This window comes from Centroberyx affinis, unplaced genomic scaffold (assembly GCF_046629955.1).
Source record: "Centroberyx affinis isolate AG114_WGS23_722 - 3 ecotype Tasmania unplaced genomic scaffold, CSIRO-AGI_Caff_v1 ptg004086l_1, whole genome shotgun sequence".
Lineage (NCBI taxonomy): Eukaryota > Metazoa > Chordata > Actinopteri > Beryciformes > Berycidae > Centroberyx > Centroberyx affinis.
In genome coordinates, this window is record NW_027281871.1 from 7501 (window position 1) to 30112 (window position 22612).

At 43.8% G+C, this 22612-nt stretch overlaps 1 protein-coding gene across 1 annotated transcript in view; it reads right to left on the reverse strand.

Annotated features, from left to right (window-relative positions):
- Nucleotides 1-16495: 16495 nt before the first annotated feature.
- Nucleotides 16496-22612, reverse strand: part of LOC139663665 (nuclear receptor subfamily 5 group A member 2-like) — a 39937-nt gene continuing 33820 nt past the window's right edge. The window contains exon 5 of the mRNA XM_071542382.1: nt 16496-16743. Within this exon, the coding sequence (XP_071398483.1) occupies nt 16496-16743 (248 nt within the window). The remainder of the gene's footprint in view (nt 16744-22612) is intronic.

The window sequence follows — 22612 nt, forward strand, 5'->3', positions numbered from 1 at the left end:
CTAGAAATTGAAACTTATTCTACTGTTGCACTCATCCCAAGTCACTGTGCACAAGCGCCTCAGCCAAATACCTAAAATGTAAAATGTCATGTTAACCTCTGGCACCCACCACACCCTGCCCAGCTACACGCACACGCACACACACACACACACACACACACTCATACACACACTCTCTCTCTCTCTTCGTGACCGTTTGTGCTGATGTCCAGTGAGTTCGATGAGTTTTTCGGGGGGAAAGGCATGGCAGCAGAATGACATTTCCGCGTGCCGTGGGCGGACGGGTCGGAGCGAGTGGGTGGGTGGGTGGGTGGATAGGATGGGTGGGTGGGATGGGACGGATGACACCCGTATCCACCCCCACTGGGGAGAGGAAGTCCCTATCAGAACACAACAGGAAAGAGACGGAGCGAAAAACAAGCGCACATCTTTTTGGACATTAAATCACTTCCTCTAGGGCCCTGGGCTGACCCCCCCACCCCCCCCCCCGGCTCAGTTTTACCACCCTCCTGGCAGACAGAGAAATCGATCAGGCCTCTTTGTGTGTGTGCGTGTGTGTGTGTGTGTGTGTGTGGCTGTCTATGCGTCTCTAAGGTATTGCACTGATGAGTGAAATAAATAACGGTGAGTGTAGAAGCTTGAGACGGCATTTAGGGCAACTGTGCAATTTTCTCTTTTTGACAACAGAGAATACGTTTTCTTCAGAAGTAGCATGTGTTGCCTTTCCAGCCACAATACACACATACAAACATTCATACTGCCATGCGGCCTGCTGAACTGATTTATAGCCTTGCACTTGCAGATGTGATGAGTATCGTAGGATGCGAGCGCCGTATAAATCGCCGCCCCTGACACATCACAAGCCCCGAGCCTGGAAACGCCGCTTTGATCCACATCCAAGAACAAAGACAAAGAGACAAAAAAAGGTTTTATCTGTGGCGGGAGCAGGAAGACGGCCTTTTTTGCTGGTGACAGGAAAAGACAATGACCGCAGTTTTCATTCACAACACAAACAGAACGGCTCCCTCTGCCATTCTTCTTTTCGGGTCGCGTTCGATGTCTCGACTCATGGCTCGAACACGCTGAGTAAATCTCAACGCGCGCATTGAAACCGCGGCTCTCGCACAATGCCGTCCCTGCCCCGTAAAAAAAAATATGACTTCCTCCCTTCCTGTAGGCGACTTCCTGTTTATGTCTGAATGCGGGTCAGGAGAGGGAGATAGTGGTCCCTGCCTCATCCAGAGGTGACACCGGGTGCCGTGGAGCCCGGCGTCATCACTCCCGACAAAATCTCTTCCTCTCCCTTCACTTCTCCCTTTCTCTTTATTTCTCCCTCTCTCTCTCTCTGTCCCTCGCCAAAACAGAGATACCCACAAAACACTCCCTCTCTTTCTTTTTTTTCTTTTTTTCTTTTTTCTTTATTTTCCCCTCTCTCTCACTGCCCTCTTAACGCATCAAAAGAGAGATATCCACAAAATAAACACTCTCTCTCACTGTCTGTTTTTATTTCTCCTTCTTTCAACACACCAAAACAGAGATAACCGCAAAGCACTTTGTCTTTCTCTCTCCATTCTCCACCCCAAAAAAAAGAGAGATATCCACAAAGCAAACACTCTCTTGTGACATTATTTGCGTTTTCTGCTCTCCACAAGACTTTAGAGACCCCCCCCCCCCCCCCACCCCCCTCCCAAAAAAAATGTCTCAATTGCACACGCTCGGATCTTCCTGAGGCGCCTTGTTTGTTTTATTTTCTGCTGATTTGCCTAAAACAGGCCGCGGCCGCTGCTGTGAATGTTTAATTTAAAAGCTCATGTTCCCCTCTGTACAATATGTGCTGGTTGGGAGCGTGGAGGGGCTTGGCGGGGCAGGGGGGGGGCTTACAGGGGTCCGACAGTGGGGTTTGGGGGGAACGGGGGTGCTGATAGAGACCCCCAGGTCTCCGGGCGCAGTCATTAGGACGGCTCCCCGGTTTGGAGATGAGAAAGCACGCTCGGCACTCTGGGCTCATTGAAGATGCTCCCCTGCCTACATGGAGCATCCATTATTTATGAGTTTTTACAAATTCCAACTGACGTTTATATCAGTTGTGGATGGCTGTGTGTGATTTGGCTACGTGCGGCGTGGCGCGCCCCTCGACTAGTAAGACAAGATGGAAATATCGGTCAAATGCAACCCCTTGATATTACGAAGCAAGAATTTAACTGTTGGCTGCATGTGCTTATATTTACATGTATCCTTATTTTGTGCTTTTTTTGACTTTGGATTCGGAGTGAAATGAAAATACATGAGTTCTATTCCAAAAGGCCATATGCCAATTCTAGACAAGAGATTTATTGCATTCATCAATTCAGTATGTATAAAATAGAGGATGCTGTCTGTCAAAGTGTTATTATTTTGCCACCAAAGCCTTAAATTACCTACTATTAAGACAAGTACCATTACTTGTCTTAATTTTGCACCAGTCGTTGTGTAAGAGTAGGTGTTGCTTTTTCAAATCGTAGATATCTTATTTTTTAATAAAACTCACAGACATTTATACAGATGTAACCACTGGAGAAGTCCCTCTTTTTACTATGTGCTTGGTTTAACTGTCGCGGTACTTTTTCTCCATCCGTAAGAAGAATCGTTCGAGAAACATTGTAGTTGGTTCTAATGTGTATCAAATTCAAGAGATGATTGTCTGCACCCCTAAAGCAGGAAAGGTGCAGGGTGAATGCACGAAGGCGGACTTCTACAACGACTGCCACTGTAGGAATCAGTAAATACTGTATGTGTGTGTACATGGATGACCGACCCGGGTCCATCCAGAAGCCCGAGCGCCGGCCCTCCGCTGCCCCCCCACCCCCCCACCCCCGGCTCGTCCGCGGCTCAGCCGATATCGATCCAATCGCCGCGCTGTGCTTGGGCGTTCAGCCTCGGGCCAACTCTCGACTCCTCGCAGCCTTACCTCACTCACCTCACATTAGACTCCGAGCAGCGCTTGATATACAGTTGTGAGGTGTTAGTCTCCGGTATGCACTCCCAGCGAGAGAACTTGTCAAATGTCAGTCAGCCTGAGCTCTATTAGAAGACCGCGCGCTCGCCGTCAATCTTGAATCGGTCGCTGGAGGTGGAGTCGATAGAGGTGTGACTTGCATTATGTCTGCTTGGTTTTGTGTGTGTGTTGTGTTTGGAAATACGTACATCATTAATATTGTTTAGTAAAACCTTAATTAGACTGATGTACAAACATTGTCTGCTCTTTGTTCTGTCTTGCCTTTTTTTTGGCCTATTCTTTCCCTCTCTCTTTGATTCTCTGTCTCTCCCATGCAAACTCTACATGAGGCCATATTTAACCAGGCCAGCTGAGCAAAGGCTTATGGGAGCATTTACAGAAGGGCAATACCCTGCTTCACATTCATACAGTGCCACACATTCCCTCCTCTGAGCTGCCCAGTACAAACGGTCTTCTACTGGGGCTGCTGAGCAGCTCCACTGAGCAGCTGGGGGTTCAGTGCCTTGCTCAAGGGCAGCTCAACAGTCGCTGTTGAGAGCATTGGGAAAGGGAGCGTGTTCACAGACACTGATGAAGGCCAGGAGGCCGAAAAACGTTTTCTCTGCGATGGGAATAAAGTGATCCGTTATGTGAAACTGTTTCTATTGAGTGGGACTCTTTTCATTCGACTGCAGGGTAACACATCAACCGGTCTGAGCACAGTTGTTTCTACATGACAGTTTATCCATGACCCATATTTTCCCAGCCTGTCTGGGGGTTTGGACATGGCGAGCTTCTGGTCACAAGCCCGCTTCTCTAAACTCTAGGCTAGCATTGCTCATTATACATGTTCACACATTCACTCCTGGGGAACAAGTATGACTACAGTCTAATACTGTTGGCTGAGCTCACTGAGCAGCTCCACTGGACCAGTTTAGGGGTTCAGTGCCTTGCTTATTAGTTGTAGGGAGGGGAAAACGCTTGATCAAGGGATTCGAATGGCCTCTCTAACCTTCAGGTTATACAGGACTTCCCTTTCTCTCTCTCTGACTCTCAGATGCTCTCCACCCGGTGATCTGCCCTGCCCCTTGTTCCCCTTGTCATTCAGAGTGTGGGGAATCGAGTCCGGGAGGAGTGATGACCTGGTCGTCCTAGGGAAGGGAGATCCAGGCAGCTGATAGTGCTGCCCTACATGGCAGCCCGTTCTGTGTGTTTTGCACACATAGAATGGTCTGCCATGTACGACTGGACCAAGGCCTGGAGGGATTGGGGAGCAGCTGCCTCACCAGCCAGCACCAGGGATTATAATGATGACCAACAGGGTCCAGCCCAGACATTGGTTGGAGACCAATCAGAGCCTGTACTCTCTGGACGCCTCCCTGTTAAAAAAATAATAACAAATCCTAAAATTCAAGATCACATGATTAACGAGTTAATACGAGTGAAAGAGAAAATGAGCAATTCGTCTCTCTGTGTCCCTGCTGAGACTTTTTTCAGTACTAGTCACAGATCAGCAGCAGCTTGACAAAATCGTCACTGCAGGTGATGAGAAGCAGCTTTTCCCCCGTTACACTTTAACTCCTGTCCGCTCTAAAACAGAGTTCCGGCCCAAACAGATGCTGACGGGGTGTTCCCCAGGGATCTACACTGGGGCCCCTACTCTTCTCTTTCATAGCTCTGTGTAGGTCTGTGATGTTCATTTACAGGAGCCTCCGTTACAGTGTCGCTGCTGCCGCTGGCAAAGCATCCAGGCTCTTATGACTCCTCAGTAGCTTACAGAAACTGGTGGCGTCCCTCGAGAGAGACGGCAGACAAAATAAGCGATGTTTCCCATCGTAGCAACTATCTGAGAGCAGCTGTTTGCGTCTGAAGGCCTGCCAGAAATTGTCTGTGGCGCTCTGAATCAGAGAAGGAAAGAAAGGAGGCATGGAGGGAGGGAAGGATGAAAAGAAAGGATTTTTTTTTTTTTTTTTTTTTTGCTTGATTCAGCTCTCTTAAGGGTTTTAGTATTGATCTAACCAGTAGACCGGCAGATGTACGTGTGCAGACACGTGCGAAAATATTCATATATATTCACAGCACATGAGCAGAGGCGCACACATGGAGACACACACACACACACACACACACGCACACACATACACACAGTCTAAATTGAAGTTGAATCTTTTCTGTTTGTCACATATACGCAGTGCTACACACTCAAGGATATACAGTATTGGATTTATGATTTCGAATTTATAACTTTATTTGTTTATCAGCATTTACATAGCACTTTGCAGTCAAAACAAAACCCCAGCATTGTAAACACAAAACATAAAAGTTAAAGACAGAGAAAAGACACCTCGATAAAAGTCTTACATTAAGGCCAGTCTGTAAAAGTGTGTTTTTCACCTCCTCAGGCAGGTAGCGGTAATGTCGGAGGGCCTTGATGGAAGGCATTCAGTTCTTAGTAATAGCGGCGCTGCCCAAGTCATTTGCTGCCTTTGTTTGACACTTGGCATGCCTCTCATTTCCATACTGGAGACATCAGTGTTTGCAAGGCATCATGTCAGAACGAGTGTCTGTTTGACTGTGTATTTATACTCATTTTAATACATTTTTGTATGTAGACAGGCAGACAGCCAGATAGATAGATAGATAGATAGATATGTAAGTAACTTTTGTTCTGCTTTATATACTCTAGTGTGTGTGTGTGTGTGTGTGGGGGTATGTGTGTGATTGGTGGTGTAAGCCCATCCAGCTCTCCTGTTCTATGTTGTTTCCTCAGCTTTCCATCAGTAGGTCTCAACTCAAGGCCGCCGGTGGACCCAGGAGACCCCGACCAGGCCTGCGCTGGTTAGATCTGATGGGATCTGAGCCCCCCCCCAACCCCATCCCCACCCCCCAATCCCCACCCCCACCCCCCAATCCATACAGGCAGTAGCGTATGGATGGATATGTGTGTGTGTGTGTGTGTGTTTGTGTGTGTGTGTTTGTGGAGAAAGATGTGCGAGAGAGAGAGAGAGAGCGAGACATGTCATGTGAAAAATATATTAAAAATATATTATATTGAACAGAATCCATTTAGAAAACAAAAATCATTACCTGAAGTTCAGTATTCAGTAATAACCCGCATTATGTTAATTCAAATACTGTAATGTTCGTTTTGCTACTTTCTATTACTGATTGATACACAATAGTGATTCAACCTATATGGACTATATGGACGGTGAGCTCTGTTGCTAGGCCTGTTGCTGCTAACAATGAGTCCAAATGGGGTTTGTCAAAATATCTTCAAAAACGCTGTTTGTCCACAGGGGAGTTGACATGACTCAGTTCCTCCATTACACAACTTTCACTAATCAGGAAATCACAGGAATATTTTTCTCTGCCGCAGCACAGACTGCTGTGGGGTGAAAGGGGGTTCCTGGTGGAGTGATCTAGTTCTGGACGGTCAGGTCAGATTGTAAACAGTAGAGTTTGGTAGAAGACGATCCGCTGTGGAAACGGTGCGGTGCTGCTGCTTTCCAGGCCGTGGATAGAGATACAGTCGGTTTCTGTATCGTTTTCACAGACTGGCTTTTTTGGAGATATTTTGAACAGTTTGGGCTCATTGTTAGCAGCAAGAGGCAACGGAGCTCGCTGTTTCAACCCACAGCTGACTCTGGAGACAATATTGTCTGTGGGTCCAAGTAGAGCAAAATCAAAAGAAAATCTGCAATTTCCTTCTGCAATTTCCAAATCGCAGAGGCTGCAATTAATTGCTTAAAAGAGAGGAGTGTCCAAAATGGATTTCTAAACAAGGTGCTTTAGAGCTGCAGGTAATCTTTGGTCCCTGAATCAAGTGCAATATTGGTGAAAACCTTTCATCAGGAAATCCTGCACATTGACATCTATTGTTTTTTGTTTTGTTTTTTACAAAAATCACTTGTCTTTAAAAAAAAAAAGACTAAAGTTCTAAAAGATGTATGACAAGATAAACTTGTGATGATATGAATCGCAGTTTAAATCGCAATTGCAATATTCTGTCAAACAATTGCAATTACATTTTTTGTCAATATCTTTCAGCCCTAGTACTGCAGGTATGTAAAAGACAAATCATATATAGGCCCAAAATTGTTGAACTTATCCTTTAACAACTACCATCAAGTTTCCTTTGAGCAAGGCCCTTAACCCTCAGTGTGCTGCAGTGGAGCTGCTCAGACTGTGAAGTCTAACTGAATGTGAAGCTGGGTGTTGCCAGGCAATCTTCCCTGGATAAAATAAAGGGTTACACAAAACTTTTTCTCAAGGAGAAACGTACTCTTTGGTGTCTAGAGCTTGTACGGCATGTCACCTCCCTGTCAAAACTTCTTATTGTCTCGCTCTGCATGTAGTCATACTTTTACCTTTTTTTTTTTCTCATAACTCATAACTTTCTCATAACTGTAACTTGTCCATGAGTGTTTATAGAGCGGCTCTCAGCTACCTCTTCCACTGCCCCGCGCACGGTGAGGACTGACCTTTTTGTGCGTTCCCAATGTTGATTTATCAACATGTCAGTTGTCTGTTGTCAACTGAACTGACAAAGCCGCATTTCCCTGCCAAACAGACTCCTGGGTTGGAAGGAGCATCGCAGCCTTGTGCATGTCCTCCAAGGAGAAATTCTTTACATGTTGGCTTAAAGCATCCATAGGGCTAACAACAGCGCAGTGACTGACAATCCTTTAACCGTGTGTTTTTTTTGTCCTGTTGCATACATTGAATGTTTATATTGTTCGAGACCGTGATCGCGGGACCTTGAAAGTGTTTTTCCTTTTTTTTTCAAATTTGGAGAGGTATTCATCAAAATCTGTCTTTCTTGAATCGGGGCGTTGGGTGGCGGGTTGGGGGGGGGGGGGGGGGGACTGAAGAGCGGTGTCGTGACATTCAGGTTGTCGTCTTACTCCCGCCGCAACCGCGCCTCTTTCACTCTCGGCTCTTTTTGCCTTTCGGCGAAGCAAAGGTCAGATTCCACGTGCAGCCAAGCGTTCACCTTCGCCACTTGGCTGTGGTCTGGCGAGATTAAGTCTTTGTGTCTCGCGTTCTCCTCCGCGCGCCAGGTTCATCGCTCTTACAATGGAGCCAAGCAAGCACAGGAGAAAAGAGTGTGTATGTGTGTGTGTGTGTGTTTTTTAAAAGACGTTGGCGCAACCGTTTTAACAGGGTGACTGTGTTTGAATTAGATGTTCTAGCCCCCCGCTCGCTAAATGGATTTCTGAAGTGGCTGTAGTTGGGGGCTTTCAATCGGATGCAACCTTGAGTCCTTTTTTATGTGAGCTCTGTAGGATTTAAGTGCCGGTATAACATGAGCACGACTGAATGCATACTCCTCATTTTTTTAAATTGAAAAATCTCCAAAGGCTCTCCCCATTGTGCAGGCAATTAATGGAATGCTGGCAGCGAGGTTCAGGTGCTTAAAAGTTGTATTTTTTCTGTCTCTCTCTCTCTTTTTAATGACTAATAAAGGATAATCATCATAGAAAAAAAACATCTTAATGCTGTAGGCTTCCTCTTTATGCGCAATGATGTATAATGCATGCTTTGAAATGAAACGGCAGCGGCCTTCGACCATTCCATCTCCAAACCTCAATGTATTTGTTTTGCATGCCGCACTGAGGGTTTTGCATAACAATGGCGAGTGTTCCCATTTAAAAATGCTTGCCTATTAATTTGATCTTTACATTTTTAAAGTTTGTCCATCAGGCTGCCAAACAATGGGCCCCCCGGTCACTGTTTGGCGTAAGTGATTAGAAACTTGGCTAATTGCCTCTCTGAAGAGTTGTGCCGTTTGTTTTCAGCCTCCTCGCTCTCTGCATCTGTGAGCTTCCACCGGCTTTAACATTGAAACAGGTGAGTGAACGTGACGATGTCTCTGGCTATGGAGATTATTTCAAGTCCGTTTTTATACATTCATAGCGTATTGACGGTGGACTAGGTCTGAAAATGTATGCACAAATGTGTGGTCTTGGCACGTCTTTGATTTCGGTGTTATGGAATTGATCGACCGTCTACAAAACTGCAGCAGAATGAACCTGGAGGAGAAAAAGGCCTGTGGATTGTAAATGCAGCGAATGAACAAGCTTTCTGCTGGTTTGTTTGGGCCGGATAGAAGAGAGAGAAACATGCACATTTAATCAACCTGCTAACAGAACGGTTTCACGTGTTTCATGGATAACTGTGGACATGATAATAGATAGATGTTACGTCGGCCTGCTTCAACGTTTAAAACCCGTATAAATGTAGCGTCAAAACAGAAGTGGAGACGTCCGGAGCTGTCACCTGCATCGTTTTGTGAAATAAAGACCTAAATATCTTTCTGATGTCAGTTCAAAACAGTTTCCAAAGCAGTTTTAATATGAATTTTCACGGTGCCGTAATATCGAATTCTGAAATGATGTGCTTGTTTGGATTGGTGTTGAACTTGGCCAACTCCTGTATGTCGTTGTCTGTGAAATGCTTGCTGGGTATAATAAGATGATAGATAAGAAAGCCAAAACAAGCAGAAAAATCTTTATATATGATATTTAACCCCAGATCTGATCTTCTGATGGGGCAGAGGGTAACACCTGTGGCTGCTGTCACAGTCCTATCCTCCTTTAAATGGCCAGTGTATGAAATTAACTTTTTGTCTCACCTGCCAAGAATACTTTTTGCCAGCCAAAATAATTAATATAAGTTTTTCATATAAATATGTCACCCTGCCTGTTTGTTTTCAATGCTGTTTCATATAATCAGGTACTGTGTGTTAATTTAAAACTTGCTTACTCACTTATACAGTCGATCAAGTTTGTAACTTATCAAGTGCAACAGAATTCAAAATTACCGTTGAAAAGAACAGCCAATCAGCAGCCTGTTTGATACAGAGCTGTTGATTTGATTTGCTGACGGTCAGAGAGCGTACGGTGGTCAGCAGGGACAAAGTTTGGGAAAAGGTGAAACCAAAGACTGTGATCGCCTCGTGGGTGACCCTCATTGATTTATCCAGCGAAGACAAGTTAATTTTCGGGCCCTGGCTGTGGCTCTGCTCGGGCCTGTGTGTCTCTCCTCCAGGCTCCAAACGCCCGGCTGTCTTACTCCAGCTCCCTCTTTGTTCAGTGGCACCTTCTTCTTCTTCTTCCACTCTTGGAACACTTCCAGAAGCTTTTTTTTTTTTTTTTCCCTTTCGCCCTCAGTCCCTTTTCTCTTTGACTGCGCTTTGACAATGCAGGGAAACGTACAAGCGCCTCTCGGTAAACACGTATGATGTGGTCCCAGAGTTTAAAAGCTTCACACAGCACTGGCAGACAGAACTTCGGGCTGTTTGCGCGACGGAAGGGAAAACTCGTTTAGAAACTGACAGCACTGCATCTGGTTGTGTGTGTGTGTGTGTGTGTGTGTGTGTGTGTGAGCAAAACTGCGTCTGAGTGTGTGTGTTTTGTGTTGCTTTTGGCAACTTATTCATTTGTGTGGTTTTTTTTTTTCCTCCTCTCTGTTTGGTTATCTTTTGAGCTAGTCGGCTTGGAGCTGGTGTCTACCTTCGGGGATGCGCGTAGCATGCATTTCTGAGTATTTTCACCTGAGGCTGCACTTGTTAGAGTCTGCGGATAAATGTATATACATTATTTATACAAATTCATGGCGAGTGAAAGCAGGTTTAACACATTTACAGACAGGAGGCCAGGCACTGCAAGCCAAGCTCCGAGTGAGGATTCCAACGCTGTGCGCCGGGGATGGAGCTGGCCGCTTGCCCGGCTGTGACCGGCATCCTTAATGCCGCACCACAACACCGCTAACGCTATCATCACCGCCTCAGCAATCGCACATATAATTTGCTTTGTGGAGAGAGAGAGAGAGAGAAAAAAAAAAAATGTGCAAATAGATGGTCAAAAGTTCAGGATTTTATTACATTTGCACAAAACAATGAGACGTTTTTAGAGACTTGTCGGGGATAATTGCTGGATTTCGGCTTGGAAAAATCCTGAAAATGTAGAAGATTTGAGAGTCAGCTGCACATACTGGATTACAGAGACAAAGTCAGCATTTGTTGTTGTACTTCTGTTAAGTAAAGGGTGCAGTGAAACTTTATCCAATAGTTATTAGATTCCCGATATTATTAGACTAATAACAGAGTATAGACAACTATTCAAGGTTTCCCATTTTAGAAGGGCAAAATTTACATTCAACCCAGAGGATGTGAGTGTGTAAGTGTTGAACAATGGGTGAGTAAGTGAATGTGTGTGTGTGTGTGTGTGTGTGTGTGTGTGTGTGTGTGTGTGTGTGTGCATCGGCTGAGGTATATGAAAGGAAAAACTCTGTACTTGGTTTGATGTCTCACCTGTCTCTTTCATTTACTGTTATGCCTTGTGCGTAATGTAAAATACAAGAAGATGATAACGAAAACTATTTTTCAATTAATTTAGCTGATGATTATAACCTCAAAAGCTTTGCTGTTTTGTAAGCAAAGGTCTTTAGATGACTCATGTTACCTTCATGCCAGTAATCAGTGCGTAATAGTAGCAGTCTGGTTTTTCAAATAGTGGATGTCTCATTTTTATGAAAACTCAAAGGGAGACGAGAGGGAGAGAGAGAGCGGGCAGAGCTACACCTTTAACGCTTTTTTTTGTGAAATAATTTCCAACACTAGACTAGAAGACCTCATTAATTCAGGTTCATTCACTCATGGATTGGCGGGCTTTGTTGAGGGTTTTCATTTGAAAACATTGTCTATCGTCTTTGCAAATAATTTAATTTTGCTACTTGAAATTCATGAATTTGTCATTCAAAAGGCAGATATTGCAAAGACTATTATGTAAGCAGAGACTGAAAACTTTTAAGACAAAGCCAAAATGTGCTTCACTTTCATAAACAGCAATTATTTTGTAAGATCAGGGGTCAGTATTTTCAGATGGAGATTAATTTGTTCAACAAACCAAAATCCATGTTCTCCTTTCTCCCACCAAATCAACACCTGTGATTCCCCCTGGTGTGTTTTCTGACCTCGGTCCTGTGTGTGTGTTGTCTCTGTGATCCGCTGCCTCTCTCCTCGCCCAGGAGCCTCCTGCCTCGGCGGCGGACGCCTCGCCGGCCGGCTGCAGTCTTCACGTTCCCATGGAGCTCGAGTTTACCACTTCCTGTTTCCCTCGCAGCCCCGCGCCTCCGAAAAGCTACGGCCTCGTCTACGTGGACTGACCCGGCCGTCGTGATGACTGTCATTTCATTTGGTGATTTTATTTTTTATTTTCAGTTAATTAAGAATTGATTAAATCGTTTTTTGTTTTTATTCTGGCTCTTTTTTTCTTTACCTACTTCTCTTTTAACTATGATCATTCTAGAGACGCAGGAACATCTGAGCATTGCGTTCATTAATATTGTTTGCTTGTATTGTCAGTGATCTAGGACTTTAAGCTTATCCTACTGTTGCACTCATTTTAAGACACTCTGGATAAGAGTCTGAGCTAAATGCCTGAAATGTAAATGTAACGTTATTCCACGTTTTCACTAATGTCACGTTGTTTTTTTCCATTTTTTCTCATCCAGTTTCTTTGTATTCCTTCGTATCTTTACGTGTTAAATTTCCAGTGTCAGTGACTGTTTTTTTCTGTTTCTTGTCTGTTCATGTGTCATGGCTGCATTTGCTGTACATTCGCTTGTAAAAGATTTATATGGTCCGGTAATGTGTGTGGTCGCACTGCAGTGTGTGTTATAAAAGGTGAGTAATACTGTACAGCCTTCTCCTCGTCCGCCTCTTTCCCCTCATATTTATATATATTTTTTAACATAAATTCATTGTGATTCATTTTGATTATATCCATGACCTCTGTACATATGGAGGAATGTCTGCAGAGACAGACCAAGAATGCAATTAAACCTCCTTACCTGACATTCATAGTGGAAAAAACGTATTTGAAGAAATTCATTCCAAAAATGGGATATCCACCTTTCAAATTATTTCAAAAACTTAATTATGAAAAATATTCAAGTTATTAGTTATTAAATGTCGTTTTCCCTCCAAATGCCAACATCCTTGAGGTGTAGAAATCTATATTTTTGCACCAAGGAGTAAAACATTTTAGGTAACATTTTTATTCTAAAGCTGGATATCGCTTGGGAATGAATCTCCTCATTCCTAAATATCATTTCAATATAAGAACACTACAGACCGTTATGCAAGGAGTGACTGAATATCTTATAACAACCAAAATTAATCAGATGGAACTGGACAGCATGAGTGAGCGGAGGAAGCGAGAGAACGGCGTTGTAAGCATAATAATTATTTATTGAAATATGAGGAAAAATTCCATCAGCTTCAGAGAAACACTCCCCGGGACCAGGAAGTGATGTGAGAGGGGCGGTCAGGTATGACAGCAGGGGGCAAAGGTCATAGACAAGCGGAAGGAGGGTCAGCATTTTGTCCTTTTGTGTATGTAAATGAGAATGTGAATACACAAAGGCAGCCATTACAGAAGTCCCCCTTGATGTGTTTCTCCTGCATCTATCCTGTCTGTTTTGCACCTTACACACTAGATTCAAATGAGTATATTGTAAAACAAACCTTATTATATCCTATAAACCTATTACCCAGGTTATCAGACTATTCCTTATAACATCTGACAGCTGAAAAGACAGCAAAACTTCACTTTTTTTTTTTTACCCCAAATAACTCCTCTTGGGGATGGAGAAGGAGTGCAGCAAGCTTCTAGTAAAAAAACAAAAGAAAAAAAGTGGGACTTGTGCAATGGCTGTGTGTGTGTGTGTGTGTGTGTGTGTGACTGTATTGCATGCACATGGTATGGGGTTTTGCCTGTATGTTTGAGGAAGTCCAAGGCAGCTGCAGAACCTAAACACAGAATCTGAGATGGAGATGGAGGAGGAGGAGGAGGAGGAGGAGGAGGAGGAGGGAGGGGGTCCACTGATAAAAGATTGTCTGATCAATAGACACAATTAATAAGGAGGGGGTCGGGGATCAAGACAAGCTTAATTATGTCATGAAGTTAAAGCCAAATGTTTTCGCCAAAAGGGCTTTTTGCACGTCTTGTTAAAAAACACGTCTTTGTTCGAATGAATACTGAATGAATTTACCACCAACACTTAGCAACGCAGAGATGTTTTCATATCTTTGTGGGGGGGGAAAGGAAGAAAACGGACCTTATGTGAATGAATGTGATGGCATTGAAATGAACGTACTGTACAATAAACATGCCATTGAAAGACTTTTTTGATCATTCTGTGACTCGGCGACAGGTAGACAGATAAAAACACCACAGGTTGTTGTTGTGTGTCGGGACATTTTGGTAAACCGGTAACAACAACTACATGTGTAGGATTCCACATTGGGGATCATTTGGGATGCCAAACTTCACGATGGCTGGAAAATAAAAAGAGCCGGTTTTGTTCGTTTTGGACACAATACCAGAAATCACAGCTCACAGGGGACAGATGCAGTCTTTGGTATCAGAGCAAACCGGACAGAACATCGATGCAGTTTGAAATTCAATAAGAAAAACTGATGCGGCACGGACATCATTCACACCTACTCGCTTAAATACAATACTCTTTTCAATGTACAGACTTAGACTTCCATAAACATTTAAAAAAAAAACAAAAAAAAAAAGGAAAGAAGGATAAAAATTGCGGTGATATTTTTTTTTATGATCGTTATTTTTGCTCCTGAACTGCATCTCAGAACAACTATTTGGGGAAAAAAACAGAACATGCTACAGTAAACAAATTTATTCTGGCGTGGACACCTCACGTCGTGTAACACAAAGATGGAAACCCAGAGACGCAATAAATTATCTTCATTATTAAGCCGTAACCAGTGACATACTGTACATCAAAAAGGCAGAGCACTGTAAAAAAAGAAAAGTTCTACAAAAAAACGGTTGGAAACTGAAACGGAACCCTTATACAGCAATGCAAAAGAAACAAATATTTGAATGCCAACAGACACAGATAGAAATTAAAATTTTAAGTGTGATTCCTTTCTGATTTTAGTGTCTCACGACATAATTTAAGTACTGCTCAAAAGAAATAAAAAATAAGAGTAAAACACTGTACACACACCAAAGAAAGCAAACCAGAAGGATCTTTTTTTTTTCTTTTCATTTCGTTAATTTCATTTTTTAGGAAATCATTGCTTTGCAATTTATGCTTCATCACAGTTCTCTCCCATATGACCACATGAATGTAAACACCTCTTGAATTATTCTTTTTTTAATTTTTTACAACATTAATACTTTATATATATATTTGTACATATTTTCATTCACATCTGCACGGTTAGCTAGCATGGTAATGAAATAAGGCAAGACTCACATAACTGTGACATCACAAATCTTTTTTTCTCTTATAATACTGATAGTTAAGGTGTTTGTCACTTCCCTCTTCTGTTCTGTTCTGTTCTGCAGGCTTTGGTCTGTTCGGACAGAGGCGGCTCGATCCTCCAGAATCACACTTTTTTTTTGTTCCAGTTTTAACAAAAGGGAGGGTTTGTTATTTTTTTTGCGGGAAAAATTGGTTATAAATACATTTGATTCAACTGACAATATTCATTGAATTGATCTACGTGGTTTAAAACTGGTCTTTCTGAGGTACACAGTGAAAGATGTTTCGGGGAGGTGGAATAAGAAAAGGGGGGAACCACAATGTGACCATGAGGAGGAAACAACTGCCATTTTCCCAAAAAACTTACTTTATTTTTCTTCTTATTTGTCCTATTTTTCATTTCTGTTTGTCACTGGAGGTTTCTTTTTAGGGGGTGAGCGTCAGTTGCTTGTCGAGCTGCCTCGGCGGCGGCCATCTTGTGTGACTTCAAAACAGACGTGACGGTAGTTAGGTAGGTAGATAAAGAGTCTCCGGCCCGGCTGACTGCCTGTCCGCTTGTTTTTACAGTACCAACACCGGCAGCTAGAGGCCGGTTTCAAAGAGAGAGCGCACCGCAGGACCGTCCACCGAAATAACCCACCGCCCGCCACCAGTCCCTCGCCACCGGTGTTACGGAGCTTCCTGTCTCAGCACAAAAAGGGCGGGAAAATACTCAAGGGGTTGTTTGTTCTTAAAGTTACAGCCTGCCAGTCTTTGCATCACCTTGATAGTCTGTGTTTGTGCAGACTAGAAGAGTCAAATGCAGAGTTTCTTTCAAGAGTTTTTTTTTTTCTTTCCTTTCCTTTCAATATCGTCTCTTTCTGAGAATCAGCATGGTTGAGGAGAACCAGCGCTTCCAGAGTTTTGTTTTTTCTCAGAGTAAAGGGATTCATATGCTGTGTGTGTGTGTGTGCTGTGTCAGTCTGTGTGTGTGTGTGTGTGTGTGTGTGTGTGTGTTTGTCCAAATCTGTACTTCAAGTGTCACTTCACCGTCAAAATGAGTTGAAAATAAACAAGATGCTAACGCTCCACCCCCCCCCCCGAATCGTCACACAGTCTACGCTGGGTCGGGGGTTAGCGAAAGCATTAGCATGGGCGGAGTTTTGGGGCTGCGGCGAGAATCTCGGGAATCTCCCCGCACAGTTGCATTGTGGGTAAAAAGCGCAGTCCCCAGCCCTAAGCCCTCTTGGCGTGCAGCATCTCGATGAGCAGGTTGTTGCAGGGCACGTCGCCGTTCAGGTGTTTGTAGTACAGGTATTCCTCGGCCTGCAGGCTGATGGCTCGGATCTCGGGCAGCCGGAGCAGCAGCTGGCCGAACTTGTCCGTCTGCTGCGGGTAGTTGCACATGACGTAGTCCAGCAGCGCCGCGTTCACCTGCTCCTGCACGCTCTCCACCAGGTGGAAGTTCTCCAGGTTCTTCACATCTGGAGGAGGAGGGAGAAGAAAAAGGAAGCGCTGGTTAGATGAGATGAAACTTTAATGATCCCTGTGGGGAGACTGGACAGGTAAAAGGATACAGCAAAGAGAAATAGAGTATAGGCTAAACACCCTCTGGCAGCCATGTTGGAGGTCCACAACTTTTAGGCAACAGTGACTGAACAGCTGAACAGACCTGAATAGACATGGTTAATTTCTGTGGTGTTTTTGACTGGGAACCGATTATTTTGTTCGATTTTGTTGTTTTGTTGTTTTTTTTAGCTAGCACCTGGTCAGCTAAAAATCACCGCTGGCAAACATATTTAGCTGAAGCTAGCGTTAGTGGCTAGTAGCTGCATGTTAACATTACATAACAGCAGTTGCTTTGCTAGTAGCAAGTAGGAGCAGGAGGAGTCTAGAACTAAAGTCTATTCACTTTTACTTATAATATTACTGAATTGACCTACACCCACACCACAACAATCTTTTTCAGGTATCTCTCTTTTTTCTTGCCTGGTTTCTAGCCTGTCTTACAATGAAAAATCCAAAGAAAATGACAAAAATTTGAATTGTGTATGTTTGTGTACGTATGTTGAAAAGTGTATCTTACTCCTGACAAATCCAAAATATTTATCAAATAGGTACGTATCTTGTCATTTCATTATACTCATAAGAAGTCTAGACAGAAATTGTATAGGCCTACATTTTATTTTCAATGATTAATTATCAGTTGAGGTACAGCTTTTTGAAATTCATTGCTCCACATATGTAACATTGGACATTTTTTTGTTGAAGCCTGGTAAAAGCTATTCTGCAAGTTGTATTTAGAGGTTAGAGTGTCCTTAAATGCAGCGTTTGGGTAATTTGTGTTCTCATTTATCAGTGAACAGGGTTACAGGTTGAATTCCTTGGTTGCAGCTCATTTTTACTTTAAAGAGGACTTCAAAATTGCACCATATGATGAAATCCCCCCCCCCCCCCCCCTTCTTCTCTTCTGAATCGTCTCTTGAGAGTGTGATGTAGAGGGAATCAGGTGAGGGCAAAAAAAAAAAAAAGGCTCTACTCCTGAGAGATTCATTCATTCCCCAGGAGTAAATGAACTATGTAGGGCAGAATTACAGCCGTATTAGTGGTGGATCTCACCGTCCTCTATTTTACCAAAACAAAACAGAACGTATAGTTATTATTAGTGAACAAAATCCAGAGATAAAAGTTTTTAAAAAGCATTATTCTCATGAAAAACAAGAAGAATCACAAGTGCAATAAAAGCGCAGGGACTTATCCTGGTGACAAGACTTTTCTTGTTTTTGTTTTACTAACATTAATTTCTAGTGCAAAATGAATTTTTGCGTATGTTCCCTCTGTCCAAAATCCTACCTTTCCGCACAGCTATAAGCACTTTTCCTTGACAATAATAAGCTCACTGGGGGTTTGGGCAGATTATTGCAAGACAAGACAAAAATTTGCTAAATGGATAATGGTGGAGCGCGGCGCTGTGTGTGCTTCTCATGATTATGAAGCACAGGGCTACAGAATATGGAATCAGCCAGCGGTGTGTGTGTGTGTGTGTGTGTGTGTGTGTGATCTTTTATTAATCCGTTTGACCCCAGGTTGAGTGGGCTCACGGAGGGCTAATGTGGAATGACGGAGTCCCTGTGTCTAGCTGACACCTCCGGACCAATCACAGACACACACACACACACACACTAATGGACCGTCCGGCGTCCGCTAATGAACCAGCTGACACACACACACACACACACACACACACTCCACTGCCTCCTGAAGCAGTCTACCTTCTCCTGACCACTGGCACCCTTACTCCCCACACACACACTCACACACACACACACTCACTTTCTCTCTTACATTAACATATAACCACTCTATCTCTCACACACACAATCTCTACCTTTCTCTCTCTCTCACACACACACTAATCCATGTAAATACACACACACTCTCTCTTTCTCTCTCACACAGTTTGCCCACCCCCCCACCCCCCCTCCCCTTCCCACACACACACACACACACACACACCCAGAGCATTAGGAGGGAGGAGGGGGAGATAAATCAGCAGCTAATGAGGTCTAGAGAATGAGAAGCCAGTCCTTCAAGGCACCTCCATCTATGATGCACTCTACCATGCTATTACAGTCTGTGTGTGTGTTTGAATGTGTGTGTGTGTGTGTGTGTGTGTGTGTGTTCGGGGCATAATGTGTAAGTGTGGCTGCTTGTGTGTGGGTGTGTGTTTTGCATTGGAGTTTGTATATAGCGTGTGTGTGTGTGTGTGTGTGTGTGTTCACCCTGACCCCTCAGTGACACGGCGGGGGGCTAAATAAGGCCAAGAGGAGGGCAGGAAGGGGGGTGGGGGGGTGGAAGGGAGGGGGGAGGGGGGTGCAGGGGTAGAAGGGGGGTGCGGGGGGGTTCTGGCTGGTGACAAAGGAGCCTCCAAACAAACATGACATGTGCTTTTTCCTGCTGCCACTCAGCTGTCTGACCCCCTATCAGACTCCTGAACCGGCGGTCACACCACCAACAGACTGAGACGGATTAATATAGACTCAACACAGGAACAGAGTGTTGGGTTAGGGTTAACACACAGCCGTCCAACACAGGTCTGTAAATGTGCCAGAGTTAGACCAAAAGGATAGTTTCATCTCAAAAAGGATAGTTTTCATCTGCAGTCCCTGGGCAAATGTAATTTATGGCTATCTAGAATTAAAGTAAATATTTAAAAAAAATAAAAATAAACGGAGGACACAAGATGACATGTAGCAGAGCATGATGCACATCAGTGACAAGATACAGGACAACATTTAAGCTCGCAGATCTTGATAATAGGGCTGAAAGATATTGACAAAAAATCTAATTGCAATTATTTGACAGACTATTGCAATTGCGATTTCAACTGTGATCATCATATCTTCACATTCTTCAGAACTTTTTTTGCAGCCTTTGGAAATTGCAGAAATTCATATTGCGATTTCGATTATTTGTTGTTGTTTTTTTAGATTAATTGTCCAGCTCTACTTGATAAGTAGGATACAGACAGTATCCTACTAATCCATCCAAGCTGAAAGACTTGGTCCTGAAAAGTTGGGAAGAGTTGGCCAAAAAGTCTGGATCAATGTGAGAACTTATTCTCATTCAGTCCCAGTGCATTTATGAGTTCACATTTTCTGTGTCTGTATACCTGCTCTCACTTCACAAAATGCGAGGAATAATCTTCCATCATAGAGTGATACGGTCTAGTAGTTGACAGTCATATCGCCCAGCCACAGTCGACATAGATCATACTGAGGATAAACCAACGATCAAAATCTTTAAATTCTGGGAAGGTCTGGGAAAAGTCTGGAAACTGAGAAACCTTGTGACATGGATCAGGTTTTGACAGGGAAATGAAATTGAAAAGCTTATGAGGATGAATGTGAAACCTCAGCAGGCCGTGTGGCGAGCGCAGACGGTGTTAAGGATAATGAGGAATTACATTTTTTACAAATGCACTATTGAGTCGCGAGAATTATTTAGCGTAAGTGAATTGTTTAGTGTAATATAATATGAGTGAGGACAAGCGCTCTCAGCAGTGCAGACGCTGTCGATGGGAAATGTTTTCTCTCGCTGCTTAATAATCGATTCAGGGTTTTCAAGCCCCTTTTGACTTTGATTTGGTTAATGCAGCAACATGACAAGGCGAGCGCAGATCACGGCAAAAACATGAGGTGTTGCCATGGTTTCTCAGAAAGATTTGTCTGTGTGTGTCTGCATGAGTGTGTATGTGTGTAGAGGGAGGGCTGATGGGTGTGTATGTGTATGTTGGGGGGAGGGAGGGAGGGAGGGAGGGGTGAAGAGGGAGGGGGGAGGGCACCCAAAACTACAGAGAATTACTACCCAATGTCTCTGTCAAGCTAATTAGGGGAAAACGAGGCAAAAAGACAGCATTTTAATTGCTAATTATTACCAGGGCCCCTTTTGAAAAAATAATGAAAGAGGGCTTCCAAAAAAGAAAGGAAGAAAAAAAAAAGAAAAAAAGCACAACACTCCTCTCACTGATGACCGATGACAATAGCTTGATATCTTCTCCCCTCTGCAAAGACGGCAGCGGGCGAGTAAACACTTCAGGTTGGAGAGGAATTATTCTCAATTTTGATCAAATCAGAAGGTTGGACTGACGATAATTTACTGATCAGTGAAGAAGAGCAGGAGAGCGGTGAGGAAGGAGAGAGAGAGAGAGAGGACAGGGGGGAAAACGAGAGTCATATTTTGATCAACGCTGCCCAGACGGAGTCAGGTCGGAGCGTTAAGTGTGCTAAGCGCTCCTCTCCTTCTTCTTCAACCCCCCCCCCCCCCCCCTCTCTCTCTCTCTCTCTCTCTCTCTCTTTCTCCTCCATCTCATCGTTCAGTCACTGTGGGACTAATTATCAACTTTTTTTCACATAAAACAGCCACAGTGCGCTGCAGCGCCGCGTCCAAACGCTCAAATGGAAACCCCGAGGTCCCGCGGAATACATTGTTTCGTTTGACGGCCGATCACGCCGGAGCCAGCGACCCAGCGTGCGAGTACACACACACACACACACACACACACACACACACACACACACACACTCAGTCTCTCTCTCTCTCTCTCTCTCAGAACCCCTGAATTCACAGCTGTGCTTTTTAATTAGACTAGATCTGCTCTGCGCTGTGATTCACTCACCGAGGTGTGTGTGTGTTTGTGTGTGTGTGTGTGTTTGTGTGTGTGTGTGTGCTGTACATGTGCTCTTACACTCCTTCACCTCCCCTTACAATCAACCTGCTCCAGGGACACACACACACACACATACACACTGCGCATTCAGACACACTGCGCATTCACTCATGCAAATACCCGCTCCATTACTCCGCTGTGATCTTGCTGATGCCTCACAGATTGGACACTCTGCTGTGGAGAAGCTCTGACCAGAAAAAAAACAAAAACGACTCCTTCCAATAATTAATCAACTGAAATAGCCCGAAAAGGCAAAATAAGAATCATCATTTGGTGTCAAAGTTCAACATTGTCTGCATGAGCGAGCAGGCATCACTTTATTTTTGGGCGTAAGATGCCAAAGAGGTGGAGAAACACTGTATTTAGCCTGGTGATAGAAGCTAGTTGTATATGAACTGAGGCTTCTATACGTCAGCACATAGTCTATAGGCCCACATCTAACAACAAAATCTACATGGCTGTGTGGTGTAGTGCAGTAATTCTCAACCTTTTTCATATCAAGGACCCCTAATTTAGTCCACATTAGAGCCACGGACCCCCATTTGATGAGATTTTATCTCTTTGACCCAAATCTGAGCATATTTTTATTGTCAGATATGATTTTGTCCAGAATTCCACGACTATCTGTATTGTAGGTAGAGAGATAACAGAGAAACTATGATCAAAATAGTCATTCTTCTACATTCTCCAACTGTGTTCACTTCTTGTAAATGAAATAATGCTGAAGTTTAACAATTCATCAATTTGCTGGGGACCCCCTGGAAACCCCTCAAGGACCCCTGGTGGTCCCCGGACCCCACGCTGAGAACCACTGATGTAGTGGACTCGAGAGACCGTCTTGTTACTGGGAAGGTCCAACCCAGTCTCATAAATATTCGGGAAACGAGCACGAAGTCTGAAAGGTAGGTGTTACATGTTGTGGCCATAAATTATGTGAAGATTATGTTCCTCCGCTATAAAAGGATTAAGTGACAGTAGCACCAAGTATAGCTGCCATTTTCACCTGTTTTCCATGTTAAAAGGTTAGCTGATGGTTAAGTTTAGTCACGCAAAGCAACTTCGGTTAAGGTTAGGGTTGGGTTTAGGTTTAGGCGACTAAAACTTTAAGGTTTGGTAACTGAAAC